The 13,122-nt window shown below is 36.9% G+C and overlaps 1 protein-coding gene across 2 annotated transcripts in view; it reads left to right on the forward strand.

Annotated features, from left to right (window-relative positions):
* Positions 1-12,351, forward strand: part of APLF (aprataxin and PNKP like factor) — a 243,091-nt gene extending 230,740 nt beyond the window's left edge. The window contains exons 9-10 of one of the 2 annotated variants that reach the window (XM_034659239.1): positions 2,809-2,855; positions 11,833-11,965. In XM_034659239.1, coding sequence (XP_034515130.1) covers positions 2,809-2,831 — 23 coding nt within the window. In that variant the 3' untranslated portion in view covers positions 2,832-2,855; positions 11,833-11,965. Of the gene's footprint in view, positions 1-2,808; positions 2,856-11,832 lie in introns of both variants that reach the window. The other variant, XM_034659238.1, reaches the window with a different exon arrangement.
* The last annotated feature ends 771 nt before the right edge of the window (positions 12,352-13,122 follow it).

Below are 13,122 nucleotides of genomic sequence, written 5' to 3' on the forward strand. Positions count from 1 at the left end.
CCTTATTCATTTGTTTATTGATGGACTCATAGGTTACTTCCATATCTTGGCAATTATAAATAAAGCTACAGTAAATATAGGGGTTCATATATCCTTTCAAATTAGTGGGTTTTTTTTTTTAAGATTTTATTTGTTTATTTGACAGAGAGAGAGACAGCCAGTGAGAGAGGGAACACAAGCAGGGGGAGTGGGAGAGGAAGAAGCAGGCTCCCACTGAGCGGGGAGCCCGATGCGAGGCTTGATCCTAGGACCCTGGGATCATGCCCTGAGCTGAAGGCAGACACTTAACGACTGAGTCACCCAGGCGCCCCATGTTTTTGTTTTCTTTGGGTAAATATCTAGTGGTACAATTATTGGATCATATGGTATTTTTATTTTTAATTTTTGAGGAACTTCCATGCTGTTTTCCACAGTGGCTGTACCAATTCACATTTCCACCAGTAGTGCACAAAAGTTCCTTTTTCTCCACATCCTCACCAACACTTGTTATTTGTTTTGTTTATTTTAGCCATTCTGATAGGTGTAAGGTGATATCTCATTATGGATTTGATTTGCAGTTGCTTGATGATTAGTGATGGTGAGCATCTTTTCATGTGTCTGTTGGCCATATGTCTTCATTGGAAAAATTCTATTCAGGTCCTCTGTCTATTTCTGTACTTAAAGACTGACATTCACTTACTTGAGACTTTCTAAAAGCAGCTTTTGAAAGAGGCTTTAGTAGCAAACAATTAAGACCATATTTAACTGTTCAATAAATGTTTTCTTAATTATTAAGGGCAAAGTGGGGAAAATTAGGACTGCTTGGAACCTGAAAAAATACATATATTAAAAAGAAGGAGAAAAAGGTTTTAAATCTCAAAAGACTATAACTAGTAATAATAATAACAACAATGTGGCATCTGTATGGAATTGTTAACACTTGAAGAATCTCAGCAAAGGTATATGGAATTTCAGTGTACCAATCTTGCTACTTTTCAGTAGGTTTGGCATTTTTTTCAAAACAAAGAGCTAGCGGTATATTTAATTTTACCATACTCACACAAAAAAGATTTTTTAAAAGGTTACCAAAAATACTCTCAAATGACCAACAGTCTTTTTCTAGGTTATTGATGAAGAATGACTTTGGTATTAATGTCCCTCTTGTTTCTGTTCCTCCTCCCCTGACATCCAGCATTAATTGCATTTTCATAAAGACTGAATTAAACAAGTCAGTGAGCTGGGCTGGCATGTTCAGTCTTCCCATAGATTATCCCTGTGGCTTTGTTCATGTGCAGTTCTCTTGGCCACATTGAAGTTGTCCAGTTTCTTTCTCTCAACTTTGAAGTGTCTTTTCCATTAAAAGGTCAGATTTGGGTTAATTATCCCAAATACACAATATTTTGTAGAATATTTTTTCCCCTTTTCAAAACTGTTGAGTTATGGCCCTAATTAACTGTGTGGTTGCAGTCTTGTACTGTGTGTTAATTCTCGCAGGATATGAAAAGTGATCCCCAAAAGAAGAGATATTTGCAATAAGAAATGTCACTGATACCTGACATAGAGCCTGACGTGTAATTAGTGCCCCATGACCATTTACTGAACCAATGATGGATGTGTCAGTGGCTAACATTAATTACTTACAACCTATCATGCCCTTAGACTAAGGACTTCCTCTGTATTCTTCACGAATCTTCACAACAGCGCCATATGAGCTGTGTACCTCAGCACATACCTATTGTCAATGTACCCCAGCTCTCCTGTGTAAGTCCCCCAAGAGGGGTACCCATCAAGTGGGTCATGATCGACAAGTTACTGCTTTGGATTATTGCTGCCTGGGCAGTTTTGCATTATCTGGAGAAAGTCATATATATATATATATATGTGTCATATATGTCATATATGTCATATATATATGGCATGTCCCAACATTCAATAAAATAATAGAAGAGATCATAGGTACGTATAATCAAAAATAGATATCCAAACAGTAGTTTCTATTTGACTTTGCAATATGTCATATAAATTTCTCAATGCAAATTGACTTTTCTGTTTTCTCCTAACAATTGGGGATTTTTAGAGACATGACTTAGATGCTTTTGTCTTGGATTCAAGAAGACTGTAAAAAAAGTATCCTTTTAGACATTACAAACACATACATACACATTTTTGATATTTTGTGTTCTGTGTTTTTTACACTATTATACATTGTATTTTTATATATGTGATAAATGGCATTGACATTTTAGAAATACAATATGTCATATTTTGGGAATATGATATATTGTACTTTATCTCATACTGTTTTTCTCCATAAGTCACGAGGGAAAAACTTTTGTCTGGTTCACCAGTATATCTTTGCCTCTAGAAATATGCCTGGCATGTAATAGGCACTTAGTAAATGTTGTAATTAAAAAGCAAATGCTTTGGGGGCGCATGGGTGGCTCAAGTCGGTTAAGCATCTGTCTTTGGCTCAGGTCACAATTCCAGGGTCCTGGGATCGAGCCCCATGTTGGGCTCCCTGCTCAGTGGGGAGCCTGCTTCTCCCTCTCCCTCTGCCTTTTCCCTGACTTGTGCTCTCTCTCTCAAATAAATAAATTCTTAAAAAAAAAAAAAAAGCAGATGCTTTGTACAGCATGGTGACTATAGTTAACAACAACAACAAAATGCTTTTCAATAACAGGCTTATTGGGACCTAATTTTATTTGTAGGTTAGTGAGTGTTCTAGTTTATTTTTTTGTTGTTGTTCTAGTTTAATTTAAATAGTCCTACTAATTTTTAGTGATTGGAAAACTAGATCTTATTTTTGGTTTCTCCTTTTTGTTTTTTTAGGAAGAATCCCCAGCACAAGATAGAATACAGACATAGTGCACTTCCAGGTAAGTAATTTTACTCCAGGAAACAAAATGAAATCTTCAAATGAGTCTCTTGTTAAACCTACGTACAATTTCCAGTTATGTGAATTTTTTTTATGTCTGCTTCTATGAATTTTCTGATTTTAATGATTTTTCTTAGATTAAAAAAAGTAAATTTTTTATATACCAAATGTTTTCTACAATCATTGCACAATATACAGTTATCCTTGTATCTTTTAGAATTCTTTCATTGGCCAGTATCCAAAAACAAAATCTCAAACTGGCCTAAGTGATAATGAGAACTTACTGACTTCTTTAAGTGAAAAATCCAGAAGTGGTGATGAATTTAGACAAGATTTACTGTTTTGGCTCATTAGTAATGTCAATAATGTCACCAATGACCCAATTTCCTTTCATCATTCTGTCTTTAGAGGGGTCATTATCATCCTAAGACTGGCTCTTCCCCCCACAAAGGGACTATATGCATCCTTATTCAGCACCCATACATCTCAGGAGAGAGAGGATGAACAACTTTAGTTCTCACTACTCCTAGGAAAAATCATGAAATTCACTTCTTTTACTGGTTTAGATCATATTCTTACTCTTGAATGAATCACAAAGACTACTGATGAGCTTGTACCACCCCTGGAACTAGGGTAGGGTCACCTTCTCCAGAACCACAAGAGATCCCTGACAGAAACTAAAGTTTTGGGGCAAAGAGAGGGAGGGAGGACAGATACCAGAGAAGAAACCATCAAATGTCCTTCAGCCCTAGGTGGAGGCATCCATTCTGCCTTCTCTTTCCCTGGTTCCAAACCCAAATATTTTTTACCTTTAACAAATTCTGGCTTCTCCATATCATTTACATGACGCAGAGACCAGTTTGGCACACAATATTTCTGCCCACAGGATGAGAGAAGAAAATGCATATTCTGCAGGCTGTGACCGCATGTACATGCATGTGCATGAACACAACCCCCTTGTAACCAAGTGATAAAAATAAGGAATTTCACCGTAAGAGAATTCCATTTTAAATTTCTCATTGAAACACACTTTTGTGCTTTAGTACTTCAGACACAACTCCTTTTATCTGAGCTAATAGGTTATAGATGTTATATGTTACGGGTTATTACTTTTTTTTACTGGGGCTGTATCTAATGATACAGCATTTCTGGTGGTTAAATAAACATTTTTACCGGGAGTCATGTAATGTATGTTGATTAAAGCATATTTTATTGGCAAAGTTTAACACTGTCCCATGAAAATGCATTTGACACATCTGTATCTTTATAGAAATAAGAACCTTTTTCCTAAAAACGATCAGTGTGCATCAGATGGCATAGTTTAATCCGAGTTTTCTTTGAAAAGTCTCTTTGAATTATCATTAGGGAATCTTCTCAAGGAAGAACATATTTTTACAACTAACTTCTTTGAAGAAAAGGTTTTCATTTCACTGGAAAGCCAGTTTTTATAAAAGTGTAGATATTTTTAGGCAACATTTAATTTAATTTAATTTTTTAAAAAAGATTTTATTTATTTGTCAGAGAGAGAGAGAGAGCATGCGCACAAGCAGGGGAAGCAGCAGGCAGAGGGAGAAGCAGACTCCCCGCTGAGCAGGGAGCCCAACACGGGACTCAATCCCAGGACCCTGGGATCATGACCTGAGCTGAAGGCAGACGCTTAACCTACTGAGCCACCCAGGCGTCCCAATATTTAATTTTATATTTTTAATCTACTTTCAAGGGTTGTTATGTGGTGATACTGTCAGAACACTCTTCCTACTCTAAAACTTATAAATTACGGTGTCTGGAGTATTTCCAATCTTAAATTAAATGTTGGGGTCTCATTATATTTCTTAATTTAGAGATATCTAATCTGAATTCTAATGTCCTTATTTTTCTCATCTCCCGAATCCATGAGGTTTAACATCACCCATGATCTTAATCTCATTTATATAAATTCATTATACACTTACTGGTTCATTTATTGTATCTTCCAAGTGAGCAGAGTTAACTGAGATCCGTGAGAACCAGCTCTGGGTGTATATGCTTGTGGCAAGACAGTCTAAAATCTCTGAGGAAAGGGAAGAAGCACTTTCTGCTGGGGCTTATCAGAGTAGACCATGATGTAGGAATTAAAGCTAAGTTGGTCTTTAAGGTGGTTGTATTAAATCATTTTTGTTTCTTAGCTTTGTGGTTGGTAGGTAGAAGATACCCCGTACAAAGTGAGTAATAGATTAGTGAAGGATATTGAGGTAGAAAATGCTTGTAAGTGGTGTGTGGAGTTAGAAAGTGGATCAGTTTAACTAACATGGAGAGTGTCTGTAGTTACTGTGGACGAGACTAAAAGGATGTATCAAGGCCAGATTATAGAAGCTCTTGAAAACTAGACCAAAGATGTGGGTGCCTTGGCATGTAATGGTGAGGCAGCATTTTATCCAAATCAAGTTGGTGACATTGAACCACCTGCGTTAGAGTGGGGGAGGATTTCTGGATATTAGGCAGTTGAATAAAGGGCCAGAGCTAGGGTGGCCACCACAAGAATGGAAAGATGGGATTGGATACAAGTGAGATTTTGAAGGAAAAATCAGTCAGATTTGCCAACTAATGGGATGACATAAAGGAAATAAGGATGACTCAGAATTATAATACAATTTATCAGGAGACCAGGGATGACATTTACATAGTGTAGAGATCAGGAGGAAGAGCCAGGTAGTTGCTGTTGTTGTTTTTAAGTTAAACATCTTGAATTTGAGGTGGGGTATCATAACTACACAATGAGACAATAAAATTTAATATGATACCAATGTTAAAATAACTGCATTAAACTCTTACTATTTAACTTTTGATTTGTAGCACTCCTTAAACATTTCTGTCTACAGAGTTCTTCCACACACGTAACAATTTATGTATTGTATTTTTTTTTGTAGGTTTAACTGCTGTCATCTATTAAGCTTCTTATATATCTAATTGGCTTAAAATTTCACTAACTTTCCACACTTTTTTTTTAGAGTGCTGTGGTTTTGTCACGAAATACTGAATGCAGGAGTAATCAATGCCAGGAAAATTTTATTTTATACTTTCTTAGCTACCTTACCTGTTGACAATATTAAAAAAAAATTATCATCAGCATTTTATTATCTGATTATTGGAGTCAGTCTGGCTTTTATTATTATGTGATATGCATTATTCTAGGCTATTGGTACCATCCATGGCTGAAAATTTAGAATGATCTACCGATAGCTATTTTAATATTTCTCTAGTTCTGCAATTATATGCATACATTTGCTTATATATACTTTTCTTCCAGAAGTAGAACCTAAAAGTTCTAGAAAGCTATTATGGAATTAATGGAACTTAAATGAGATTCTATAAACTGCTGCTTAGTGTGGGGAAAGCGGAGAGATTTGGGGATACAAAAAAGGCTGTTGCTTTAAACACGTTAAAAGGGTTTGTTACTTTTCTAAAGGTGGTTCTTTTCCATGATGGAAGTCCAGTGTTAACCATCAGTTTTTAAAAATAAGTGGCCACCTATTTCTCCTGTGCTGTTTTGTGCAGTCAAACTGTCAGTCCATCCCTTCATTTCATATGACTTCACTGTTTGGTAGAGAAAATGAAGATTCCTACTTTGGCCTTAAAATTAGAACTTTGGAGTCAGAAAGATTTTTGAAGTAATTTAATCAACATTTTTTGACTCATAGATAAAAACATAAATTCCATTAAGCCATTAAGTTAAGTGACTTGTTCATTGTTTATGGGCTTGTTTATGACCTAGATCTTTGGGCTTCTACTCCCCAGTCTATCCTCTCTCTTAAACCACAGCTGCTTTTCAGAGACTTTTTGTTGGATGAGGGGGATGGACAACCACATAAAAACAGCAATCACTAGCAGCAAGAAACTTCTAGGTGAAGATAGAGGAAAAAAACTTACTTCATCTGAGCTCACCTTAATTTAGAAGAAACAAGCACACTTCTGATTTCTTAGACACACTCAAGAATTACATTTCAGGGGTGTCTGGGTGGCTTAATTGGTTAAGCATCAGACTCTTGATTTAGGTTCAGGTCATGATTTCAGGGCTGTGAGATCCAGCCCCGTGTCAGGCTCCTCCTCAGCTCGGTGCTGGGCATTGAGCCTGCTTAAGATTTCTCTCTCCCCCTTCACCCAACCCCTGCACACACACACACACTCTCTCTCTCTCTCCCCCTCTAAAAAAAAATTATATTTCAAAACAGTTAGTTATTATATAAGAAAATGTTATGTGTAGGCACTTATTTTTTCAAAATTGCAATTATGCTATTTAATTCTGTGGAAATTACAAAAAAATAACACTATAAAAATTATGTTTTGTTATTGAGTAAAAAAAAAATTAAACGGCTCCTGCTGTTTCTCCTGTTATTATTTTTGCACTTTAATAAGCTTTTCGCCAACCACGACATTATCTGTATAATACTAGAGTCTTGGCTTGTGATCATCTGTGATGGAATTCCTCATGAATGTTGCCTGGTTCTCTAACCAGCAAGCTTCCTTGTATGAGCTTTCTTTGAAATTTTTATATAACAAACAGTGCTACTAGCAAGGTTTGTGTGAATTTTACTAGTTTTGTCACTTTAAATCCAGATATTCATACTATATGTTTCAGCTTGCCCAGTTAGAGAATACACGCATGGGTTTTTTTTTTTTTTTCCCCTTGCTTTCAATTTCTTCACATCCCTTTTGCATAAAAACTTAATTGTATGCCAAAGACAGGCATTTTATTCCTGGGTTAGGTGCTAGCCATATTTAGTTCAGACTTGCTTCCTGAGTTTATTCCCATGATCAGGAAATCATGTAATGATTCAGATCAAGTATGCATATTCAAAGCATTTTCCAAGTAAGTCAATTTTCACTATCTGAATAACCCTGTGATGCTGAAAGGCAGAAACAGTTATTTTTCTAAAAACACCTTCAGCAATTAAAAAAAAAAGTAAACTCCCATCTAAATGGCATTTACATTGTGGAATATTTTAAGTCACTAATTGAATTTGCTGAAGAGGATCCATTGTGATTGATTCCAGAAAGATAATTACATGTCAGCATTTAATACCCTGTTAAGAAGTGTCCACATGGCGCTGTTAACACAAGACAGAGAGCTGACTTTGCCTTTGTCATGAGTTGGCCCATCAGGTGCTTTTACTTAAAGCACAAAATACCTGTTCATGTGAAGTAAAATGGATGAAATTTGACTACCAACTACATGGAGTTCTGTTATGGATGGTTTCTTTTAGGTTCTGAACCTCCTATTTAAAAGAATCATATGAATGTGATGTTTATATAAATGAGGATTTGATAGATATAAACAATTTTTTGATGATACAAATAGCATGATCTTATTGCTCAAGAAATAAGCCTGCCTTGTAAGTTGCTGAAGATTTCCAGGGTTCATTGAAGCTTTAAAGCCCCTTCAATTAGCAGGATTTAGATAAAAGTCTTTAGTGTAATTCATTATATTGANTGTAAGTTGCTGAAGATTTCCAGGGTTCATTGAAGCTTTTTTTTAATTTTTTTTATTTTATTATATTATGTTAATCACCATACAGTACATCCCCAGATTCCGATGTAANACAGGCTAGTGATTAAAAGTGTGGGTTATAAGAAGGGTTTCTGTAAAACTAAAGGTCTTCAGCAGCTGATTTGTAAATTGTTCATTTGTTCATCCAGTCATATATTTAACAAATATATATATATATATAGTGTCTTCTATGTGTTAGGCGTTGTTGTAGGAGCTGAGGATACAGTAGAGGCAAAGCGTCATCCTCGTAGAATTTTACAAAGGTGGGCAGTATGCATGTAAACAACTATATGACGTCATATAGTGATAACTGCTAAGAAGAAAAAGTTGTGTAAGAGGACAGAATGGCATGGGTGTGTGTGGTGGGGGACAGGTGCCATTTCAGATAGGATGGTGAAAGGACTCTGATAATTTGACATTAGAGCAGAGGCTTGAAGGAGAGAGCAAGACAGGTGATTATCTGAGGGAAGAATATGCCAGGCAAGGGGAATGGTGACTCCAAAAGCCCTGGAGATCATCCTGCTTGTCCTATTCAAGGAGCAGTAGAAAAAGGGTAGACATGAAACAGAGAATAAGAAAGGAGCGGCAGATGAGATCAGAAAAGCTAGCAGTGGACCAGTTGTGTAGGGTCTTAGTGGCCACGACCTACAAGTCAGGACTTCAGATTTAATTCAGAGTGAGATAGAAAGCTATTAGAAGGTTTTCTGGCTTCTCTATGGAGAATAGACAAGAGTAGAAGCAAGAAACCAGTTAGGTGAACATTGGAATTGACTGAAAAAAGAAGATGATGGGGGGGTGCCTGAATGTTTTGGTTGGTTAAGTGTCTGCCTTTGACTCGGGTCATGATCCCAGGGTTCTGGGATCAAGCCCCACATTGGGCTCCCGCCTCAGTGGGGAGCCTGCTTTTCTCTCTCCCTCTGCTGCTCCCACTGCTTGTGTGCTCTCGCTCGCTCTGTTAAATAAATAAATAAAATCTTTTTTAAAAATTTGAAAAAAAGAAAAAAGATGATGATATGAGGACCAGAGAATGGAGTAGATACAGTGAGAAGTGGCAGATAGTTTTTGATGGCAGAGGCAGTAGGATCTCTTGACATATTGGGTATTGGGTTTTCAGTGGAGGGTATTCAAGGATGACTCCAAGGTTTCTTGGAAGGTTGGAGAAGTGATATACTCAAGACTGGTAAGAGAATGACGAGATTTTGGTGAAGCACGTCAAGAGTTGTGTTCTGGGAATATGATGTTTCAAGATGCCTGTTTGTTATGCCAAGTAGAGAGACTCCATAGGCAGTGAGATAAAGGAGTCTGGAATTCAGGTGGTGGTCAAGGCTTAGGATGTAAGACTGGAGTGTGTTAGAGAAGAAGTCACAGCCAGAAACTTCAACACTCCAAAATTCAGAGGTTGGGAAGATGAGAAGAGTCGGCAAAGGAGCCCGAGAAGGAACAGCCAAATAAAGCAGGAGGAGAACCTGAAGTTGTTTTAGCTTTATATATGTTTTTCTTATAAATCTGCTAGGGCAGTTTCGGACTCTGAAAGGAAACACATTGCTGAGATGTCACTAGTTTTATATATGAGATACTTCCAAAGCAGAATGGCCAAGAACGGAGGTGTCGATGGTCTTTCCTCCTCCCTTCTTTGCCATCTGCAAACTACCCTCGAAATGTGTTTTAAATGTTTCCCATCATACAAGTTTTATGGGAAGTTGAGATTAGCTAGACATAAAACATGCCCTCAGGATGCTTACACGAGATAAGAAATGTTTACAGATAAATACAATCATAGATTTCCCTTAAGGCACTGGTGTGCTTCTTAGGCGAATGGGAACTGTGCAAATCATTATGTAGCCTTTTTAGCCTTGGCTTTGGAGAAACTCAGGGAGAAACCTGATGCTCAATTTATAATAATTATGTTCCAAATGAAACATTCTGGTTTTTATGTTCTTAGTTTCTACTTTTACTTGTATTTTTTATGACCTCATTATTATAAGCTGTCTCAAATCTTCTCTGGAAATGAATGGCGATATTAAGAAAAATGTAAATGTCTGGTCTGTGAGAGTTAAGAGTACAGATAAAGTATCTTTTTTTTTTTTTTTTTTGGTCCTCATTTCTTCCTCCTCAAATTTCTTGAGTTTAAGTTACATCTGTCTATTGCAGATGAACATTTTAGGAAGAAGTTAAGTAAAGCATATACAGAAGTACAAACAATAATTTTTTAACCCGTACATGTGGTGTTCATCACAGGGACTGTCCCCTGCCATTCAGGGATTTCCAGATAGAATCTTCCTGCTTGTTTCTTAAATGTTCTGCATCATCCTGGAGTCTCTCGCTGCTTATTTTATAACATGCCTGTTGCTTGCAATGGAAAGAGGATAAAACAGTGTGGGATGAGGGAAGACGTGGATTTGGCGACCAAAGAATTCTAGTGTTATAATTCTAGTTTTATAATATTATTTAGAAATCTATAAATTCTAATGGCTGTTACCATAGTAGTGCTGATGATATTTTCAGTAATCACAGTCCCTGAAACGTGGAACTGTAAGATCTATAAAACTAAACTTTCCAAAGTGTATAGACTCATATTTTCTCATTTGATCACAAACATAGCATGTTAATCCAATTGTACTGGCCTTACCGTGATAACAGACTGTCCTCAAATTTCAGTGCCTCGCAACAATAAATAGGTGTATTTCTCCTTGATGTTAAGCAGCTTGTTAGCTGTGGCCTTGTCCAATGTGTGTTCTCATCCTGGAATCTGGGCTGAAGGATCAGCCCCGAGCGGGTTGTGAGGGAGAGCGTGGCAGAGAGAAAATGAGAGCAGCAGAACCACAGAAAAGCGCTTAAAGCTTCTCCTATTTTCACTATGTCCACCCACTTTTCTTTGACCAAGTGTGATGTCAGTGGGGCTGGTTAAATGTAATCATATCACAGGGAGGGGCAGTAAATAACTGGACAAAAATATATTCTACCACCCCGAGGGTAGGGTAGCACGAATATGATTATAATATTCTTAAGGAACCATTATTATGATTCTCATAGGACATTTTAGTTTCAGGAACCTCAGTAGGAAAAGTTAGAATTCTGGGGGGCACCTGGGTGGCTCAGTTGGTTAAGTGTCTGCCTTTGGCTCACGTCATGATCCTAGGGTTCTGGGATCGAGCCCTATGTTGGGCTCCCTGCTGAGCAGGGAGCCTGCTTCTCTCTCTCCATCTGCCTCTACCCCAACTTGTGTGGTCTCTCTCTCCCCCTCTCAGATAAATAAAATATTTTTTTTTTACAAAAAGGAAAAGTTAGAATTCTAACAAAAAGTAATTTTAGCCCCCTTTCTAGAATTTGTGGTGGTTAGTGATGTCTTAAGTAAAATTAATTCTTGTCAGAGAAAGACATTTTCCAGATAGCTATCTCTACTCCCGGGTTTGAGTGGCAGTTGATACGTCGTGTGCCAAATTTTTTTTTTCAGTGAGAAGCATATCAGATGAAGACAGTGATAATGTTGGGCAGCCCAATGAGTACGACCTCAATGACAGCTTTCTAGATGATGAGGAAGAAGAGTATGAGCCGACAGATGAAGATTCTGACTGGGAACCAGGACAGGAAGACCAAGAGAAGGAAGATGTGGAAGAGCTTTTGAAAGAAGCAAAAAAGTTTATGAAAAGGAAGAAGTAACTTTTTTCTGTGGTACTATATGGCTCACATTTATTCTTTATGGACAAAATTCAGGTACTAAGGAGGCACTTAAGTGATAATTGTTTTCCTTCTTTTTATGGTTATGACTTTGCTATTGACTCTTTGCAAATGAAACATTGATATGTCAACCTTCGATGCAGTGGATGGAATTTGTTTTGTTGCCTTGCTTTTTCTATCCTATTTAAAGCATCTGGAAATAGGAAGCAGACAGAGAGTTAAAGAGAAATAATTGATATTTTTCAGGCACTTTGTGTGTTGGTAATAAAAAGTAAAAGCCATAGGTTGCACAACACTTTGGCCTTGTTTCTTTTTTCCAAAGTTTCTATCTTTATAGAATAGTAGGCAAGCAGAACCAGGCAAATTACATCATAGGTGGGAGAGCATGCCTCTTTTATTGCTATTGAAGTAATTCTTCAAGCAGAGCCAGGCTTCAGAAAGTGACAGCCATCATATAATGGCTATTATTTTTCTAGTACCCTGGATATGAGCTTTACGATTTCATTTACTACTTTTGTTCTTTGAAACTTAGGGAAATTAGTATAAAGTGGATGCTGAAAATATATTCAACTGAACTATAGAAATGTTCACCCTGCAGGGAATGTTATTTTGTGCCCCACAGCTGTAATTTATTCTGTCTGAATTTTAAAGTAGAAAAATCCAAGGGATTTGACAGTTTCTTTTTCAAACTAAAGTCCTACATGGTTATTTTAACTCTCAGTGTTCTGTCTTTACATTAAAAGATATAGAAATGATTTTTAACCGACATTTTCTCAGATTACATTAGTTCTTTTGTCCTCAGATGAAGGCAGCAAGTTATCTGCTAGTATTCAAGATTCTGGGCTTTTATTTCAAGAAGAAACTCTTTATTCTCCAGTTTTATAAAGTATATCTCTGTTCTCAAACTACTTCAGGTCCTGTAATACTCTTCATTTTAGGTGACTTAGAATTTTTGAAATACAGTTTAGAATTTTTAATAGCAGTTGGGTGTGGGAACACCACAGTAGGCATAGTATTGAAATCATAAATTGCTAAACCGAAAGTATCCTAATATTTATCTAACACT

Source organism: Ailuropoda melanoleuca, chromosome 4 (genome assembly GCF_002007445.2).
Source record: "Ailuropoda melanoleuca isolate Jingjing chromosome 4, ASM200744v2, whole genome shotgun sequence".
NCBI lineage: Eukaryota > Metazoa > Chordata > Mammalia > Carnivora > Ursidae > Ailuropoda > Ailuropoda melanoleuca.